Source organism: Natator depressus, chromosome 26 (genome assembly GCF_965152275.1).
Source record: "Natator depressus isolate rNatDep1 chromosome 26, rNatDep2.hap1, whole genome shotgun sequence".
NCBI classification, from domain to species: Eukaryota; Metazoa; Chordata; order Testudines; family Cheloniidae; genus Natator; species Natator depressus.
The window spans coordinates 11,071,794-11,090,794 of NC_134259.1; the positions used below are offsets into that span (position 1 = coordinate 11,071,794).

At 44.4% G+C, this 19,001-nt stretch overlaps 1 protein-coding gene across 2 annotated transcripts in view; it reads right to left on the minus strand.

Annotated features, from left to right (window-relative positions):
- LOC141978101 (pyroglutamylated RF-amide peptide receptor-like) overlaps positions 1-19,001 on the minus strand; it is an 85,636-nt gene that overhangs the window by 6,442 nt on the left and 60,193 nt on the right. For both annotated transcript variants that reach the window (XM_074939951.1, XM_074939950.1), the window contains 4 exons: positions 9,819-9,977; positions 5,961-6,022; positions 2,859-3,094; positions 1,252-1,349 (listed from right to left, as the gene is read on the minus strand). In XM_074939951.1, coding sequence (XP_074796052.1) covers positions 1,252-1,349; positions 2,859-3,094; positions 5,961-6,022; positions 9,819-9,977 — 555 coding nt within the window. The remainder of the gene's footprint in view (positions 1-1,251; positions 1,350-2,858; positions 3,095-5,960; positions 6,023-9,818; positions 9,978-19,001) is intronic.

The window sequence follows — 19,001 nt, forward strand, 5'->3', positions numbered from 1 at the left end:
GGCATTCTACCCAATTTAGATAATAGTGTTTCCCCTCTGGCCCAAGCTGTTAGCTAAAGTTCAGGACTTTGCAGGATTGTTTCCATTAGGATGAGAAATTGCTACTGCAAGTCAGGTCTACTTTTGGTGTCGTCTTGTTTATTTACAAAAAATGTGCACAGTCTATCTCCCCGGACACATTAGAAACAAACAACAGTAGACAGTTTTCTTGCTCAGAAATTCCCAAATCTGCCAACTTCATGAGCTCTCTGCCCAAGAAGCTCTGTCTCTGTGCTTCCTCTCAGAGCCACATTCACAACCCCATCCCCAGGCTTTCTGCTCCAACACACAGAGTCTGCTGCCCATATCCTAGCCATGTGTTTGCAGCCAGGGAAACCCCACAGTCTACACAACTTAGCACTAACCTGGCATGCAGCCTAGAGCCTTGGGCAGAAGCCTCCCAGCTGTCATTACTCAATAAAGGGACTTGATTTCTCCTTCTCTTGAGCCTAAAGGGATTTTATTCCAGAATAATTACCGCTCTTTGGAAATGCAGTAATTACACTGGAATAAAGTGAGTCCAGAATACAATGTCCTTATAGGGAGTTATTCAGGAATAGTTTTTGCAGAATAGTTTCCTTGTGTACACTAGCCCTTAGCTATCATCTCCAATGCCTGCAATACTGCAGTCAGTTCTGGACGATGCGGTATCAGAAAGATATGGACAAACAGACAAGAGTTCAGAGAAGACCATTAATGAAAAAAATCAAGGAGCTTAAGCAATGCAGTTTTGATGAATGTGTAGAAGAGCTAAGTATATATTGGTGCTAATAGACTATTCTGGAATTTCAGTGGAGCTACTCTCTCAAGGGAGGTTTCAGAGTAGCAGCCGTGTTGGTCTGTATTCACAAAAAGAAAAGGTGTACTTGTGGCACCTTAGAGACTAACACATTTATTTAGCATAAGCTTTCATGAGCTACAGCTCACTTCATCAGATGCATCTTTTTCCATTGAATGCATCTGAATGCACTGAATGTAGCTCACGAAAGCTTATGCTAAATAAATGTGTTAGTCTCTAAGGTGCCACAAGTACTCCTTTTCTTTTTTCTCTCAAGGGAATGTCTCTTGTTTTATTTTTATTGGTTATTTCAGGAATTTTAGGATCTGTCACACACACACACACACACACACACACACACACACACACACACACACACACACACACACACACACACACAGAGTCTTTTATCAGTTCAATTTATATCTACTCACTGTATTCAAACAACATGTGGACAACGTGAAAAGGTGCCCAGCACGCAGCGAAGAATAGCACTACAATAACCATCATCATCACGGCTCGTTTCTTCTTCCTGGAGGAAGCCATTTGAGACAGAGAGCGAGAGCTGACAAGGAGACATTTATAGCAGGAGGCAAGCAGAAATTCAGCACCTGATCATTTGTACTGAGAGAAATAGGCTAGTTGCATTCAGATGGTAGGAGAGTGAAAAGCATTCACTGTAAAGCATTTACATTCCTGATAAAAGGACACAAGGATGGTCAATGAAATTGAAAGGTGGCAAATACCACCCCCCCCACACCAATCTGATTAAAGGAAACACTTTTTTCTACACAATGCAAAATTAACCAGTGGAACTCATTGCCAAAAGGCCTCTGAAGCAGCTAATACCGGCCCCTGTCAGAGTCAGAATTCTGAAGTAGATTGACCACTGGTCTACTCCTAGTATGGGAATTCTTCTGACTGCATCACAACCACTTTATGACCGTTATACCAGCTGGCTTAACATTTTTTCATTTGCCAGGAAATTGCTATATTTTCTAGAGGGGTTGGATAATGCCCGAAAGGTTTGCAGCTTTGCTTCCAGTTGGATAAGCAGCCAGAAAGCTCAGGGGCCCAATTCTGCTCTCACTGACTCTGATGTAAATCTGGAGGTATCCACGGAAGTGAATGGAGTTACACTGATGCAAAACGGGTGTCGGAGGAGAATCGGGACAATGTGTTTATTTGGGCTGTAACAGGATTGCAGAATCCAAGAGGCTTCCCAGGTTCTGGGTATTTCCTTCTTGGGACACTCCAAATTTCCTCCCTCCCTCTGACAGCTCTTTGCTTCTCCCTGTGTTTCTTCAGGGTTAGCTGAATAGGCCTCTATGGTGCATCAGTGCCCACTAGTAGTGCCCACGACTATATGCTCTCCATTTGATTGTGCTGCTTTCCTGCCTCTCCCTTTGAGCATCACTCTGTAGGTCTCCTGGGGAAAGGGTGGGAGTGGGAATCTGACCTCCTGAAAGAATTTCACATGTGTGGTACAAACGGCAGCCAAAATTCTGGGGAACGTTCTTTGGGCTGAGCTTCCTAACAGCCATGGGAGTTAAGTGGCAGGCCTATGCAACGGAGAGAGAAACTGAACCATAAAGCACCCAGCACAACAGGGTCCTGGCCCAGGACTGGGGCTTCTACATACTACAGGAATGAAAGGTCTGATTCCGCACTTACTGGAGTCAATGGAAAAGTTCTCATTGACTTCAGTGTGTGTTGGAACAGCCCTATAGGACTTGCCTAAGGTTCTACAGTAAGTCAGTGGCAGAACAATTAATAGAACCCAGGAGTCCAGACGACCAGTCCTCTCTTCTAACCACTTGCCATCATTGCCTACTAGTTCTCGCACGCATGCTTAAGCTGTGATGCTTCTCCTCTGGTCTAGGGCTGCCAAGTCTCCAGGATTGTCCTATAGTCTCCAGGTTTTAAGGATTCCTCTTTAATTAAAGATAATGCCATGTGATGAAACCTCCAGGAATTCATCCAACCGAAGGTGGCAACCCTATCTCTGTGCCATTTAAAGCCAGTCAATCAGGCTACCCACCTTGTTATTTTAGCCATTTCGTGGCGACTCAGGGTGTTCAATACTGAAGAGTCTCCAATCCGTTTCTTGATCCACAGCTCGTATCCTATCCGGGAGTAGAGCATCAGCATGGCCGTGAGTGGCACCAGAAACAAGGCCACCAGGATAAAGATTGCGTAAGCTCGGCGCAGCTCAATGCTATGCCAGGACTCCAGACAGCAGACATGATGAATATTATAGAGAAAGTCATATTTCACCTAAGAGTGGGGGGTGGGAGGGGCGTGGAGTGGAGAAAGATACAAGGTCAGAGACTTACAAGAGATGATCAGTGCATCAGAGAGGGAGCGGCAGAGAAAATAAATATCAGTATGAACAAGAATGACACAACACTGACAATTAATAAGAAAAGGGGAAACGAATCAAATCTAAAAGCAACAAAAAGCCAAGAAGGGAGGAGTGCCAGAGACTCTGTGTAGTCCACTAAGGACTTTGCTATTGCTAGTGATTTTACGTCGAAGATGTTCAGATACCATGGTGATGGGCAGCAGTATAAAACTTTCTCCATACCAGTCATAATTTTATAGACCTTTATAATCTCCCCCTCTCTTTTCTGAACTGAACAGCCCCAATCTTTTTAGTCTCTCCTCGTATGGAAGCCATTCCATGCCCTTGAGCATCTTTGTTGCCCTTTTTTGAATCTTGTCCATTTGTTCCAATGGTTAATCCCATGCACTGTTAAAAATATGTGCCTTATTTCTACTTTGAATTGGTCTGCCTTTGCCTTTCAGACATTGATTCGTGTTCTGTCTATGCCATTCTCCACTAGATTAAAGAGCCCTATAGTGTCGGTATTTATACTCTGTAATCAAGTCAACTCTTAAGCTTGTTCATAAACTGAACAGACGGAGCTCCTTAAGTCTCTTGCTGGAAAGTATATTTTTTCCAGCCCTTGAATCATTTTCAGGGCCAAGTGATTTGCTCAAAGTCACAAGAAGAATCAGGAAATAGACCCAGGAACCTTGCCTTCCCTGTCTCCCCTGCTCTAGATGTCACATTCCCTGCATGCCACCCCTTGATGAATACAGCAATAGCTTAGTTCTGCCGGCTCCATACTTAATTTGACTACGTACTGCATCTTGGAAGCTTCTGTTACAGACTTGAGTAGCTGTTTTACAGTTCTGTCTGCTGCAGAGTTATAGTGAGATAAAACTCAGACAGGCCTGGCACTTGGCATGTATTGATGACAATGTAAATTGGAAAACGATTGACATGGTTTATCAGTGAGAATGCTGCTTTACAAATTGACGTTACTGCTGAAGAAGTCCCTAATTGCTAGGATACAATGCTTATAAAAAGGCAGAGGGAACAATGCAAAATGCAGCAGAGAAACTGGCTTTGCAGAGGGAATGGGAGTTAATCACTCATTTCATGCCCATCCTTGCTGTCTGTCAGCAAATAGAGTGTCTGGAAAATGTAAATACCTTCTTTTTTTAAAGGCTTCTGGCAGGAAGGTATTTAAATAAGCACTCATATCTGTAAAGTTAATTCTCCTAGCAGAGACAAGGTGGGCAAGATAATATCTTTTATTGGACCAACTTCTGTTGGTGAAAGAGACGTGCTTTCGAGCATACACAAAGTTCTTCTCCTAGCAGGACATTTAAATTGCTATGTAATTCATTTACATTTGTAGAGTGCTTTGAAGATGAAAAGTGTGATGTCAGTGCTAGGTAACATGAAAACACTCTGGGCCCGCTCATCAGCTGCTGTAAATTGGTATTGGTCCATTGGCATAAGTATGGAACGGAGCATGCCTTCTGTGAATCTGCACAGCAGAGATATAGTTCTCTGTGTCTGCAAATGGGATCTTTTTTCCATTATGTTTTATGCATGTAACTAATGTAACAGTGTCCATCTGACCCAAAGATCTGCTCACTGGTTCATCACCTCTATGAAAACTCGCTAGTTTGACACACTTGAAGTTTGCAGTAATGATTTAACTGCATTTGGACAGTTTCTGATCTCAGTTAGGCTGGGGTCAACCCCCTGGAGCTGCTCCTGATTCACACTAGAAGAACAGAGCTAAGGGACCGGTGGGAGTAGATTGGTGGAGCTCCATTTAAGACAACAAAGCTATACTGATATATGACTGCAGGGGACCTGGCCTGTTGTCTAAGCTGTGTTAAATGTGGCGCAGAACGAGATTTTAAGTGCCGATATCATAAAGCATGCCACTTCTGCTTATCATCTAGAACAGCAACGTGCAGTGCCACTGAGCATGGCTAATACCCACTTCTACAATGACACACCGGGAAGGAGGGGAGTCCCCAGTTGTTTTTTACTCAGACACCCCAATTAACTGTGATTAAAGTCGCTGTCAGGACAAATTGTGGGCACTGGTGGCTTGACTGACATCCAGTAGAAGCATCATTCTTTGAAACTACTTGCTGATTTCCCCCTGGAAAATTTTACTATTCATTCTGGGCCTGATTTGCCTCTCACACCAGTATAAATCGGGAGTAACTCCACCGAAGTCACTGGGATTACTCTGGTATAAAACTGGCAGGAGAGGAGAATCAGGCCTCTCTATCTGATAACAGTACTACATATACTGCCTGCCAATCCTATTGTCATAAGCTTCTTAGTGGCAAGATCTCAGCAAAGAATTTTGTGAGTTAAGCCATCAGACTATGGCACAAGGATTCATAGGGCCTGTCTGCACTGCAATCAGAGGTCTGACTGCACAGACATATCTGAGCTGGCTTTGATCTAGCTAGCTCGAATAATATAGCAGTGGAACGACAGCAGGACGGACTGTATAAGCTCACTAGGATGTGTTTTCGAGCAGCTAGCCCAGGCTGCTACGGCTTTACTGCTATTGTTAAACCAGCTAGATCAAAGCTAGCTCGGTATGTCTACAGGTGCTGCAGTGTAGACATATCCAGCCCAAGCCTGAATGTCTACATTACAATGTCATAGCCCTGCAGCCCGAGCCCCGCCAGCCCAAATCAGGTGACATAGGCCAGCCCTGGATGTTTTATTGAAGGTGGACATATCCCAACAATAACACTGGGTGGCAGTTTTCAGATAAGCATTCTCTTCCATGAATAGGTGACTGGCATTTACCTCCAGAGTCTGAACGTACAGCATGGGCGACCCAACAATGACTGCAATCGTCCATACGAATCCTGTTTAAAGAGAGAAGAAAGGAAGAAATTAATTCTTTCAATTATGACCATTACTTTTCAACATTTATCTCAAGGCGTTTGTCAAGTGTTTACTTTTGCCAAGTGAATTGGCTAGAATGAAAGAGCTGAGGCTCTAGATTTCTAATAACTGAGAGCTTGCCAATCAAGAAGCATCTTGTTTTTTTACTTTGTTAATTATGCATAACTGCAGGACTCACTTGGCCTTTCTACTTCTCTCTGCAGAGAATTCTTTGCTCATTGTCAAGGTGAAACAGTTACAGATTAAGAATCTAATATCTAATCCTTTACACTTTTCCTGATTTAAAATGAACAGTATTTCAGTCTCCAGATCCAGCCAATTCCAGATGTTGTTCACTTGAAATCAAATTTTCAGAGTAAGGAAATTGTTCCAAACGAATAATCACACTATACTTTCATTCTGCCTCCCTTGCTCATGCTTAGTAATATCGTGCTTTGCAAATAGTTCCATTGATTTAAATGGAGCTATACTAAAGAAAACTACTACTCAGTGTGAGTCAAGGAGACTAATAAGTCCGCAGAATAAGACTGTAGGCTGAAATTCTACTGTGGGTTACGCACCATTTAAGTGCTCAAAGTATGGTTCAAATGGGATGTAGACCTTGGGTTAGCCCTCTGCACAGGGGCAAATTTGACGTGCAATGAATTTTGGTTATGGGGAAAGTCACTGTGTTTGTAAATATGAGTTTTTCCCTGATTTATACCATTGGAGCTACTATAGATCATGGCCCAATTTGGCCCAATATATTGGATACCTTTTTAAAAAGGTGTCTCAGTGTGCTGTTTAACTTTGTATTGTTTCATCTGTACAATATTCCACATGCTTATATTGGGAAATAACTGTCTGGGTGTGAGGAAATGTTCAATTCAGTCAACAAAAGCCTTTTCACTGGCCTCGTTGGGCATCGGATCAAACCTTAGATGTAACCACTGTGGGTGGTGAAGGGGCATTCTCTTGTTAATTGCACCCGCTGTACAACTGTTCAAGAAATGTCACCCCACTTGTAGGGTTTGAGATAAGATGAATGGAGCCTGTGCAGTTCACCCAGGTCTCCCCGCAGCCTTTTGTGAGGGGGTGTGTTTCTGAGACCCAAAAGATGACTTTATTGCCAGGAAACAGGATTATGTTTTCATTTCAGAGGGATTTAAGAGCTCACAAAGTTCCCCACCTCTTGATCTCTCTGTCTCATCCTGGGCCTAGTGCTAAATACTCTTCAATCTTTCAAAAAAATTGCCTGACGCCTGCACAAAGCCAGATGTGGGATGCAAACAAAGGAAAATACCCGGCTCCCTTTTATGCCCTCTGAAATCAATGGGGTCACACTGGCGTGGTGTAACTCAGGCTGAAGGATTTTCTTTTCCTTTAACAAACACACAGGTAATGCAGATTCTTTTTCTCTTGGAAGATGAATTTTTCCTTGTGCAGAGAGCCAGCATGAGAACTATGTACCCTGAAGTCCCACTTAAGCCCAGTTTTGAGGATTAACGTAATGCTCAGAATTATGTACGCTGGCCCTCTATGCAGGCAGGGGAAGGAAACGGAAAACCTCGTAAGCATGCAAGAAGTCCTGAACCGACAAGCTCTTCTTTGTGGTGAGCCTGACCCTGCCCTGCTGAAGGGAGCTTTGTCATTGATTTCAGAGGAGGCAGGATCAAGCATTGTATAAGCCAAGCTGCCGAACACTGTAAAGCCAAAAATCACACTAGATAACTGCAGCGCCGCTGGGCTATCTTTTGCCTGCTGCTGAATGGTTGTTTGGGGACTGAGAAGCGGGCCAGGGAAGCCCTGCTCACACCTCCACAACACACACACACACACACACACACACACACACACACACACACACACACACACACACACACAATCTTTTTCACCTGGGCAGAAGGAACCATTGCTTTCCCCCAGGAGAGCACCTGCCATCTTCCCCCAGCACAGACTCATCGCTAGTATGAAGCACCACAGAGCAGGATAGAGTGGTGCTGAAGGAGTCCCCTATGAACGAATGGGGCAGCTGATGCTCCCAGTAGCCCCAGGGGTATTCTGTCGGACTCTTTCCTGTGTGAGGTCTCCTTCTGCAACATATCGCCTTTTAACGTGGCATTAGCTATGGATCCCTCTCGTCTAGTCCTATGACGTAGAGATCTGTAGGAAATGGAATTTGCATCCCACAAAAAAAATTGAAGATTTGTTTTCGTTCTCAATTGGAACAAAACCGAACATCTTTTTTTGGAAATTTTCTGCCCACCTGAATTTTTGAAAAATGTTCACTTGGGGTCAATCAGAACATACTCTTCCCAGAAAGTCGAAACGTCTCGGTCCGATTTTGATTTTAAAAATAAAGGAACATTTCACAATGAAAAGTCATTTAGAAATGAGAAATCAAAATGGAACAGTCTGAGAGTGTCAAAACGTTCCATTCGGACACCACCAAAATGCTGCGTTCCAATTCTTTTTCCTTGATGAAATTTCATCTACAGCGGATACCTTCCTGCAGAAAATGTCTGCTTCAGTGAAAGAGCATTTTCCAATGGAGAAATGCTCTGTTGGGAATGTTTTGACCAGTTCTAAAATCAAGTCATCTAGTCCATCCCAACCATGCAGGTTTATCCATGGATTGTGTCATCCCAGTGCTTTTTGTGCAATCTGGTTTGAAATCACCCAAGGCACAGGGACCCGTTCTGCCCAGACATAAGAGTTATAACTAAATTTAGGACAAAGTGTCATTTATCATTGAACCTGGGATTCAAATGTGATTTAAATGTATCCAATTAAAACAAAAAACACACGTCACTGACCTGAGACTTTTTTTGAAACCGATGGTTTTTAATAGCAAAAGTAAACCAGATCCTACAGCACTGATTTCAGTGAGGCCACGCATGGAACAAGGTGCTATTCAGGGTGAGTAAGAGGATCAGAATCAGTCCCGCTGTCTTTATAGTTCTGTAGAGCTTGAAAGCAGCAATGTAAAACTTGATTCTTCCCACGCTTCCATGGTGGAGCAGGTGGGGGATCAGGAATAGTTCCACTGAAATCAGGCTGATGTAAAGATGGTGTAAATGAGAGCAGAATCAGACTGTTAGAGTGGACTCAAGAAAATAGTGAGGGATTAAATTGTGTAATGCACTGGTGTGTTTGTGTGAGAGAACTCACCTGTGTTACAGGCCTGCCCAGTGTTGTGTTTAGCCAGACACAAAAAGAAACCATGTGCTTTCAGTCTGAATGACTTGTCTTTTTCATGAAAGAGAAAAACCAGCCAACCTAGAATGGCTCAAAGCCAATGCTCATGGAAGTTAATGGGAAGGTTCCCTTATTAGCTTCCATGGGGGTTTCCCTATGTTTGTCCAACATGGGCGGGATTTGAACGTGTCCTAGAGACAGCATTGCCAACTCTCACAATTTTGTCATGAGTCTCATGATGATTACTGTTTTCCTTAAAGCCCCAGCTCCTGGAGTCAAGTGGATATGGGATGATTTCAGCTTTCATTCTTAAAAAGAAAAAGTAAGTTTCTAGCCCTTGTGGCTATGGAGAAAGCTTCAAAAATGTGACCTCAGTGCACCCTATAGGCTCAAAAAGTCTTAAATAGAAGGCAAATAAAAAAAACCTTGAATCTATTATTTGTACATAATCTCATGATCTGAAAACCGATTTCATGTTTTTTGGTGAGCCTGACTCAAACTTTTGGAGTTTGCAATACTGTAGAGGTGCAAAACTCCATGCCCCATTACCAGTTACCCTACATATATACTCAGCCATACCTAGCATTTTGTAGCTTCTCTTGTTTGTGTACTGTCTCTTCATCTTCAGTGGGTGAACTATTCCTTGGTACCTCTCTACAGCAATGCATGTCATGGTAAGGGTGCTGGCCACAACTGCCGTGGTCTGAATGAAGGGGACCATCTTGCACACAAAGGGGCCTAGAAAAGAAAGACACATTTTAGTGTGCTGGCTCTCATGGCAGAAATAAACCCTAACCCTAAGGCCTGGAGCAAATTTCAGCTGGTGGAAGGGGGCGGGGCTCAATTCTAACTCAGATTGTCCTCTATGCATGGACTTCTTTTTAATCTTGGGGTTGTCAAATAACCTGAGCCAGATTCCTTCCTATACAGAGATCTACTTAGCCCAGGAGAGGAGGGGACTGTCAAAGAACTGGTGATAACTAGAGTTAGGTGAAATTTTTCAGACAAAACTTATTTTTGGTGAAAAAATGGAGATTCAGCACCACGGAAACATTTCACGAATTCCTGCAGGCTTCGCCAAATTGTTTTGACCGGGGGAAAAAAATTGGAACACATCAAGTGGTTTGGATTTTTTTTTTTTTAAAGAAAAAATGTTTAAAAACTGTCAAAATGATATTGTCAAAATAAAATATTTAATTTGACCCAAAACTTTTTTTTTTGACTTTTGGATTTGCTAAAACATTTCAAAAAATGTCATTTTGCATTCAACCCCAAACAACACCGCCCCCCCCCCCCCAGGTGGTGGTGGTTGGTTGTTGGTTTTTTGTTTCTAATTGCCAGCAAAAAGAAAAATCCATTATTTGCACAACTCTAGCTGTAACTTCCTGATTCCTTCTAGTTGCCTTGGCCTGGCCCTGCTCTAAGTCAGAGCAGCCTAAAGGCTTCTCTAAAATACACTAGGTAGTATGGTCCTCAAGAGACCAGGCATCAGCTAAGAACTGGCCAAGCTCAGGTATGCTCTACCCCTCCGCCCCCTAGACATGCTCCTACACTAGATTGTGGGGTCAGTCAGAGTATGTAGGCATTCCTATGCTGGGAAAATCTCAGTGAGCCAGTTAGAGACTCTGAGCACCACCTGAGCATTGCAAAGTGGCAGGAAAACAGGGGAGAGAATCTAGCCATGTGTCCAGCAGGCTTCCGCTTAATTGCAATATGAATTCAATGCTTTTCTTTCCTGCACGCAGGTGTAGGATAATGTGCAATTGACACATTACTTTCGACCACTGGCTGTCTGCCCAGCCTTTCAGAACTAAAACATACAAGCAGCGAGGGGCTGAGTGTGATGACTTCTCAACAATCCTTCCAGCCCCCTGTGAAAGAAGGGAAATTTTAGCCAGCATGTCCTAGTGCAGGCACTGCTTTTGCTGCAGTGCACCTCAGCGCCTGCTAACACAAGAGCCCTTAGGATGGGGACTACAGAGCGATCCAATGGACTCCATGACACAATGCAGGAAGGTGGAGTTTCTTGCAGAGCCGTGCAGCACCATGTACCATTGGATCTTGGTTTACGACTGGGGCTCATAGGTACTATGGTAACCCCCAAACCCAATAATAATTAACAGTATCACCTTTAAAACCCCTCCCACACACGCACCACCTTAGATTTAGATACTGCTATAGTAAGCCTCTTTCATTTCAGACCAATATTTGGAAGCAGCCAAGACCTCACCAGTGTAATGGTAATAGGGAAGTATCACTCAGACATTAAATGGACTGCACCAAGCCAGAGCATATCTTGAGCTCAAATCCAGCCCTGGGCTCTGCAGATATGGATGCTGCCAAGCTGTGGAGTCAGTATGGTTCCATGGGGCAAACAGCAGCAGGATGCTGCTTGGGTGGTACACAGAGCTCAGCCCCATGGAAAAGCCCCACCAGAGCTGCCCAAAGAGGTCTGGGCAGGCATGGGTCATAGAATCATAGAATATCAGGGTTGGAAGGGACCTCAGGAGGTCATCTAGTCCAACCCCCTGCTCAAAGCAGGACCAATCCCCAACTAAATCATCCTAGTCAGGGCTTTGTCAAGCCTGACCTTAAAAACCTCTAAGGATGGAGATTCCACCACCTCCCTAGGTAACCCATTCCAGTGCTTCACCACCCTCCTAGTGAAAAAGTTTTTCCTAATATCCAACCTAGACCTCCCCCCCTGTAACTTGAGACCATTGCTCCTTGTTCTGTCATCTGCCACCACTGAGAACAGCCGAGCTCCATCCTCTTTGGAGCCCCCCTTCAGGTAGTTGAAGGCTGCTATCAAATCCCCCCTCACTCTTCTCTTCTGCAGACTAAATAACCACAGTCCCCTCAGCCTCTCCTCATAAATCATGTGCTCCAGCCTCCTAATAATTTTTGTTGCCCTTCGCTGGACTCTCTCCAATTTATCCACATCCTTCTTGTAGTGTGGGGCCCAAAACTGAACACAGTACTCCAGATGAGGCCTCACCAATGCCGAATAGAGGGGAATGATCACGTCCCCTGACCCTATCTCCAGCTGTTGGGGTCCACAGACTGGGGAGAGCAAGGCCTGCCTTGTGCTCAGGCTAGGGGCTGGACTGATCATTTTAGCCTTATGGTCTGATTCTCATTTACACTAAACTTTCAGCTCACTGTGGCCTAGTGGATAGAGCACTGAACTGGGACTCAGGAAATCTGAGCTCTGCTGCTGAGGTGACCTTGGGCAGGTCATGCTCCCTCTTTGTGCCTCAGTTTCTGTGGAATGGGGATAATGATGCTGAGCATCTCTGTAAAGTGCTTTGAGATTTATAGGCAAAAAGTGCTATATAAGCAAGAGGTGGTGTGTTATTAAAGTCTCCTTCTGCATCTCTGGCAGCATATTGTTTTCAGAAACAGTCTCCTGAAAATACCCCCTTTTGCAAATGCCTTCACAGCCACTGTAGAGCTGCCACCAGGTCTCTATGCCCAACCTGCTCCCAAAGCGTGGTGTTGGGGCCAATCAGAACTGCTATGGGTATTTTCTGCCTTTCAGGGCAGACAGGGGACCATGTGGAGCAGAGCATAAGGTAGAGTAGCCCCGAGGCTGCTTTTACTTGCAGCAGGGTGATAAGATATCAAAGATGGCTTAAAAACCACCTTCCACCGTGCCTCCTGACCCTTCCCAAAGGGAGGAACAGAGCAACTGGATATCAGGCACTTAGGGCGGATAATTTATGGAATATGCATCATTCATCAGGCCACTAAAATCATCGTGCTGGGATGTTAAGCAAGCTACTCTGAAGGATTATAACACTGTTTTTAGGTTAGTGTTCCCCAGCTCCTGAATCTCGTTTTAGCGTGCCACTCCATTGATTGAGGGCGAAGTTTTAGGATGATGATTTGGGATCAAATTCTGCTCAGCTATGTTGGTATAAATCCAGAGTCACTCCACTTGACTTCAGATTTACATCAGTATAACAGAGCAGAATTCCCCAACACCAAAACCCTTCATTTCATAACAGTGGAATGAGAAGCTCTAAAGAGCATTAGTTCTGTTGGAGTAGAGGGGAAAGTTGGATGCTGAAGTCTGATCGTGCAAGTCAACGATGAATGGCCTTCTGAAGTTATCTGATCACATGGCCGTTGTGTAAAGCAGACACAAGGATCAGTCATGCTGGCATCATTAGATGGAGGTTTTATCTGGTTTTCTTTTGCCTGAGAATCAGTTGAAATTGTATTTTATTCCAGATGCCAGATGCTGGGTACAATACTACCAAACTCCCAGTAGGATGCTAGAATATTGAGAGACATCTGCATCAAGTGACTACTAACTGACTCAACTTCCTGGAGGTCTTTGTGCCTTGAACGTTGTTGACAAGAACGCTGTGGCTTGGCTTGCCTGGATTGCATATGCCAAATAATATAGTGAACACCCCCCACCTCTTTGGAAAGGATGAGTTTCCATCTCAGCCCGTTTGCTTTCTTAGAGCCAGGACTGGCAGCAGCCTCTGATGCTATCACTGGGGATTTATCTGCATCTGAGACTTTCCCGGAGCACAATGAAATTGTTGGCGTTTGAACAATTTTCTGCTCATTTTACAGCCTCTTCCCCCGAGATGAAAGAGCTTCAAGGGAGTTCATCTAATCTGTTGCTCATCTGCTGGGCTCTCTAGCAACTGACGGGCACACATGAGGCGCCTTTTCTGAGCCTCGTGTCTGATTTATGTGGAAGTGTGAAGGAAATAGAGGTTTGAAGATTGTGGATACAGATTGAAAGAACCCAACGGGTGACGTGAGGCTGAATATATGTTTTCTCAAGTAACAAACTCTCTGGAGCACAGTCCCAACACGTAGAGGTGGAGAGATTGTTTTTAGCACGGACGCATCTGGGCTTTGAAACTGGAGTCCTTTCCTAGCCCTGGATCTGGAGATGAGTTATTCCTAAAGCCGCTGGCTAAGATAATCACAGTGAGGAGATTGTCAAAGGCACCAATGGGAATTCGATATTCTTCTCTGGTTAATTGCCAAAGGGAATTGGGCACCTTTGAGAGTCTGCCCTCTAGTGGGTGTGCTAGGAGCTAATAGAGTCTACTACCTGCTGTGGCTGGAGCTGGGAAAGCCAGGGGGTTTCTATTCTATGCTGAAGAACCTTTGCATTGTGGAGGAGAGTTGGCTTGACCTGGTACATCTCCCAAGCTGCACTATAGAAGCTTATGCTCAAATAAATTTGTTAGTCTCTAAGGTGCCACAAGTACTCCTTTTCTTTTTGCGAATACAGACTAACACAGCAGCTGCTCTGAAACCTGTAGGAAGAGAGGCCATACAGTGTCCCCTAAATGACCCTGGGGGAACAGAAAGGGGGCAGGCCACTGGGACATCTCTCAACACGAAAAATATAGTTCAGGCTGGAAGGAGATGGATGAAGTTCCACTGGGCTAGGACTCAGGAGACATGATTTTTGATCCCCTGTTCTGCCATAGTACATGATGTGTGAACATGGACAAGCCACTTAGGGGCTGTCTTCCCTGCAGCATTAACGTGGGCTTTTACTTGGATGTCGTCCCTAATACTCTTACCCACCTCATCCGCACACACACAAAACCCTCTGGCTCAAGTTTGGTGTTGCTTTAAAGCCAAGCTAGCTGGCCCAGCTGTGGGTAAAGGCTAGAGACCACCCTGCAGTAATTACGCAAACTAGCTCACTCCGGTCCTGCTTAGCTTGCCAGATCCAACTCCCAGACAATATGGCTGAGGCCACGATGCATTTGGGGATAGGCGGCTTGCCTTTGACCTGTTCAGTATGGGGAGTATACATGAAGGGATAGTAACTGTTGGCCACGTGGGTGTAAGGCATTAAGTCAGCTGTTAAGTGAACAATACAGTTCTCCCCTTTCTAACACAAGAAAATTCTGCTGTCTAGAATCAAATTGATTTTTAATGAGCCTTTGAAGGCTCCAGTCCAAATAAATCCCTGGTGTCACTCGATCCACTTGTACAAGGTGTGCCAATGATTAATTTGCTCCAGCATTTCTAATGTAATTTAGCAATTAAAAGGCCAATTCTTCAGCGGGTGTAAATGGACATCAGTGGAGTGATATCAGCTGAAATCTGGCCCATCATTTCTGTCTGGAATTGGGTTCCTGCGGCCCTGTTTGGCTTTTTTGTAAGTTCTGTTGGGAAGCTGAATCCCTGAGGTTCAAGAGTTGATTTGTGGTTTAAGCAATCACAGTTCCATTTCTGGCAAGGGTGGTCCCCGTCTTTCTTTGATCTAGTGCTATTCCCAGATTTTCATACCTTCCCCTTCCTGTACAAACCTGGTGTTTCCCCTTGTTCGGCAAGACTGAGAACTCGTCAGCATTGGAGATTTGCCCTGATTTCAGTCATTGTTGACCAGCTACCAGCCTAGCTGCACCAGTCTGAACTGTAGCACAGAAAGCCCCTGTTTTCACCAGTGGAGACCACCCCTGCTTGACACAGAAGCCAGCTGCACCATTGCAAATTGCAGCTTGTAAGGGTTTATATTGTCTGCACCAGGGGTTGTCCCCAGTGTAGAAAAGGTCTAAGACACGATCTAGTGGTCGGAGCACAAGATCAAGAGCCAGGAACTCCTGAGTTACATTCCCAGATAATCACTGGGATATTCAGCAAGTTGCTTAACCACTCGCTTCATGCCTCAGTTTCCCCATCTGTAAAATAGGGATAGCTACCTCACTGGGGTTTTGCAAGGGTTAACAGATGTACGTGAAGACTTTTGGAAGACAAAAATGTATTATTAAAGTTAATTGTGAAGAACCCAGATGTTTATGGATAACGCAGTCCAATTCTTCTGCAGCGTTTCTTCTTTCTCTATTTTAATAGGATAATGCCTCCCTTCCACCACTGTTATGAAGATTCGGAGGTATGGGGGTTTGCTTTGAAGATGAAAAGGGCTATCAAAGCATTAGGCACGTGTATTGTCAGTGTAGTGATTCCCTTGGGGGGGAAGGGGGGTGTTTGTTAGCAAAGCCAGGGAATACAGTCTGCCCATCAGGAAACAGGGATGGGAGAGGATAAGGCAAGGGGAGAAGAGAATCAAAGGAGATGGGAAGAAAAGCAGATAAGCAGCTGAGCTCGACAAAGCCCAAAGGCTAGATCCTAGGCTGCTGTAAATTGGCACAGCTCCTTTGACTTCTCTGGAACTACGCTGATTTATGCCAGCTGGGGACCTGGCCTCACGAGCAGTGCTGGTGCTAGCCCATTGGCGGCCCTAAGCAGGAATATATTCTCCTCCCCCCCACCCCCCCGATACGAAAACAGGCAAATTCTTATAATAAAAAAGGAGTAAGGGGCTGCCTTGAGCTGTTTGGGGCCCTAAGCAATTGCTTAATCTTCTTATGCCTGGCCCCAGCTCTGCCCAAGAATTATATATAATGGGCCAAATCCTCAGTGCATGACTGCAGTGGAGCGACACTGATTTACGCCAGCCCAGTGAGCTGGGCCATTAACATCACTGGATTTACTCCTGATTTACTCTGGTTCAGAATCTGAACCAAAGGGTCCGATTCTCCTCTGCACTGCACCGGGTGGTGTTTACACCAGGGCAGAGTGAGTGTAAAATGCTACCACGTCACACTCATGTCCATCTACCTCCACTTTGCACTGGTGTAGGTGACTCCCCAAGGTGCAAGGCAGGTATCCAGTTAGAGTATTAAGCCATCTATTGATCTGAAACTATGGGCCAGATCCTCATCAGGTGTCAACAGACCTAGCTCCTTTGATTTCAGTGGAGCTACACTGATTTACATGAGCTGAGGGTCTGGCCCCAAACTACAGCTGGGTACATCTTCTCTTTTAAATTACGGTGATCTTCTGTTTCAATCGGTCTAAAGATAAAATCCTTTAAATTTTATTTTATAAAATGGACTCAGATATATGGTAGTTAATGATATTTGTTTTTTAATTACTATATATTTTTTTGCTGTTGCTTTATTTCATCTCTTGATTTTGGACTGGAAATACTCACCAGTAATTATGAATGGCTTAATATTGTATCTAGTTGTTAGAGCACTGGACTGGGGCTCAGGAAACCCTGGGTTCTGTTCCTGGCTTTGCCGCTGGCCTGCTGGGTCATGTTGGACAAGTCATTTCCCTTCTCCATGCCTCTGTTTCCCCATTTGTAATGGGAAAAATGATACTGACCTCCTCTGTAATGTGCTTTGAGATCTACCGATTAAAAACACTGTATAAGAGCTAGATAATAATAAAAATATCGTAACAAATCCATGCCCACCTAAGACATCACATTTCTTAATAACCCACATTGCAGTACCACACAGTAATGGCAGCAAAAATAGACTTCCAAAAGCACTGATGCCTAAAGGAAAATCTCCGTTATCTGCTGGCTGTATAGGACCTATGACACCCAGTTCAGCGGTTCTGTTTTCATCCTGGAGAGGCCAGTCAGATGCACACAAGCAAGTTAATTGTAATGTATCATAAAAAAGGAATACATTGTATTCTGTGCCCTGCTGGTTTCATACGCTCTCATCTTTAGTTTCCTCTCTTCTGTCACACAGTCTGTCTTGGGCTACAGCTTAAAGGTTGCCATTCTTCTCCCTTAATATTATTCTAACATAAGGAAGCTTTCTGAGGAGGAGACACTGTGATTCCCTGGCTGGAGCACTGGACTAGGAGTCATGAGACCTGGCTTCCATTCTCAGTTCTGCCACTGACCTGTTGGGTGACCTTGCGCAAGTTGCTTCCCTGTATAGTGCCTCAGTTTCCCCATGGGCAAAATGGTCCTGACTTTTCTTTGTAACATGTTCTGTGATCTAAGGAAGGAACGTGCCTATATATCATTCGGGGATCTGTCTGTACAAACAAGAGACAAGGTGGAGGAGGTAATATCTTTTATTGGACCAACTTCTGTTGGTGAAAGAGACAAGCTTCCAAGCTACACAGAGCTCTTCTTCTCTATGTGTATTCCCTGTGTCTTACCAGCCTGAAAAGCATGTCTTCCTCAGGCTGAGGACAATGGGAAGATACTTAATATTAACCATGGTGCTTTGAATCATAGAATCATAGAATATCAGGGTTGGAAGGGACCCCAGAAGGTCATCTAGTCCAACCCCCTGCTCGAAGCAGGACCAATTCCCAGTTAAATCATCCCAGCCAGGGCTTTCTCAAGCCTGACCTTAAAAACCTCTAAGGAAGGAGATTCTACCACCTCCCTAGGTAACGCATTCCAGTGTTTCACCACCTTCTTAGTGAAAAAGTTTTTCCTAATATCCAATCTAAACCTCCCCCATTGCAACTTGAGACCATTACTCCTCGTTCTGTCATCTGCTACCATTGAGAACAGTCTAGAATTATCATCTTTTGAGCAATAGAACAATAAACCATGGTGCTTTGAATGAACAATAGAATGAACAATAGGTGTGCTCAAGCTGGGGAAAGATATTTCCTCTTCTGATCTGAACAGAGGGTCACAGCAGTGCAGTGAAGAAAAGGAGTACTTGTGGCACCTTAGAGACTAACAAATTTATTAGAGCATAAGCTTTCGTGAGCTACAGCTCACTTCATTGGATGCATACAGTGGAAAATATAGTGGGGAGATTTTATATACACAGAGAACATGAAACAATGGATGTTACCATACAGACTGTAACAAGAGTGATCAGGAAAGGTGAGCTATTACGAGCAGGAGAGCGGAGCGGGGGTGGGGGAGACACACGGACCTTTTGTAGTGATAATCAAGGGGGGCCATTTCCAGCAGTTGACAAGAACAGAGGGGGG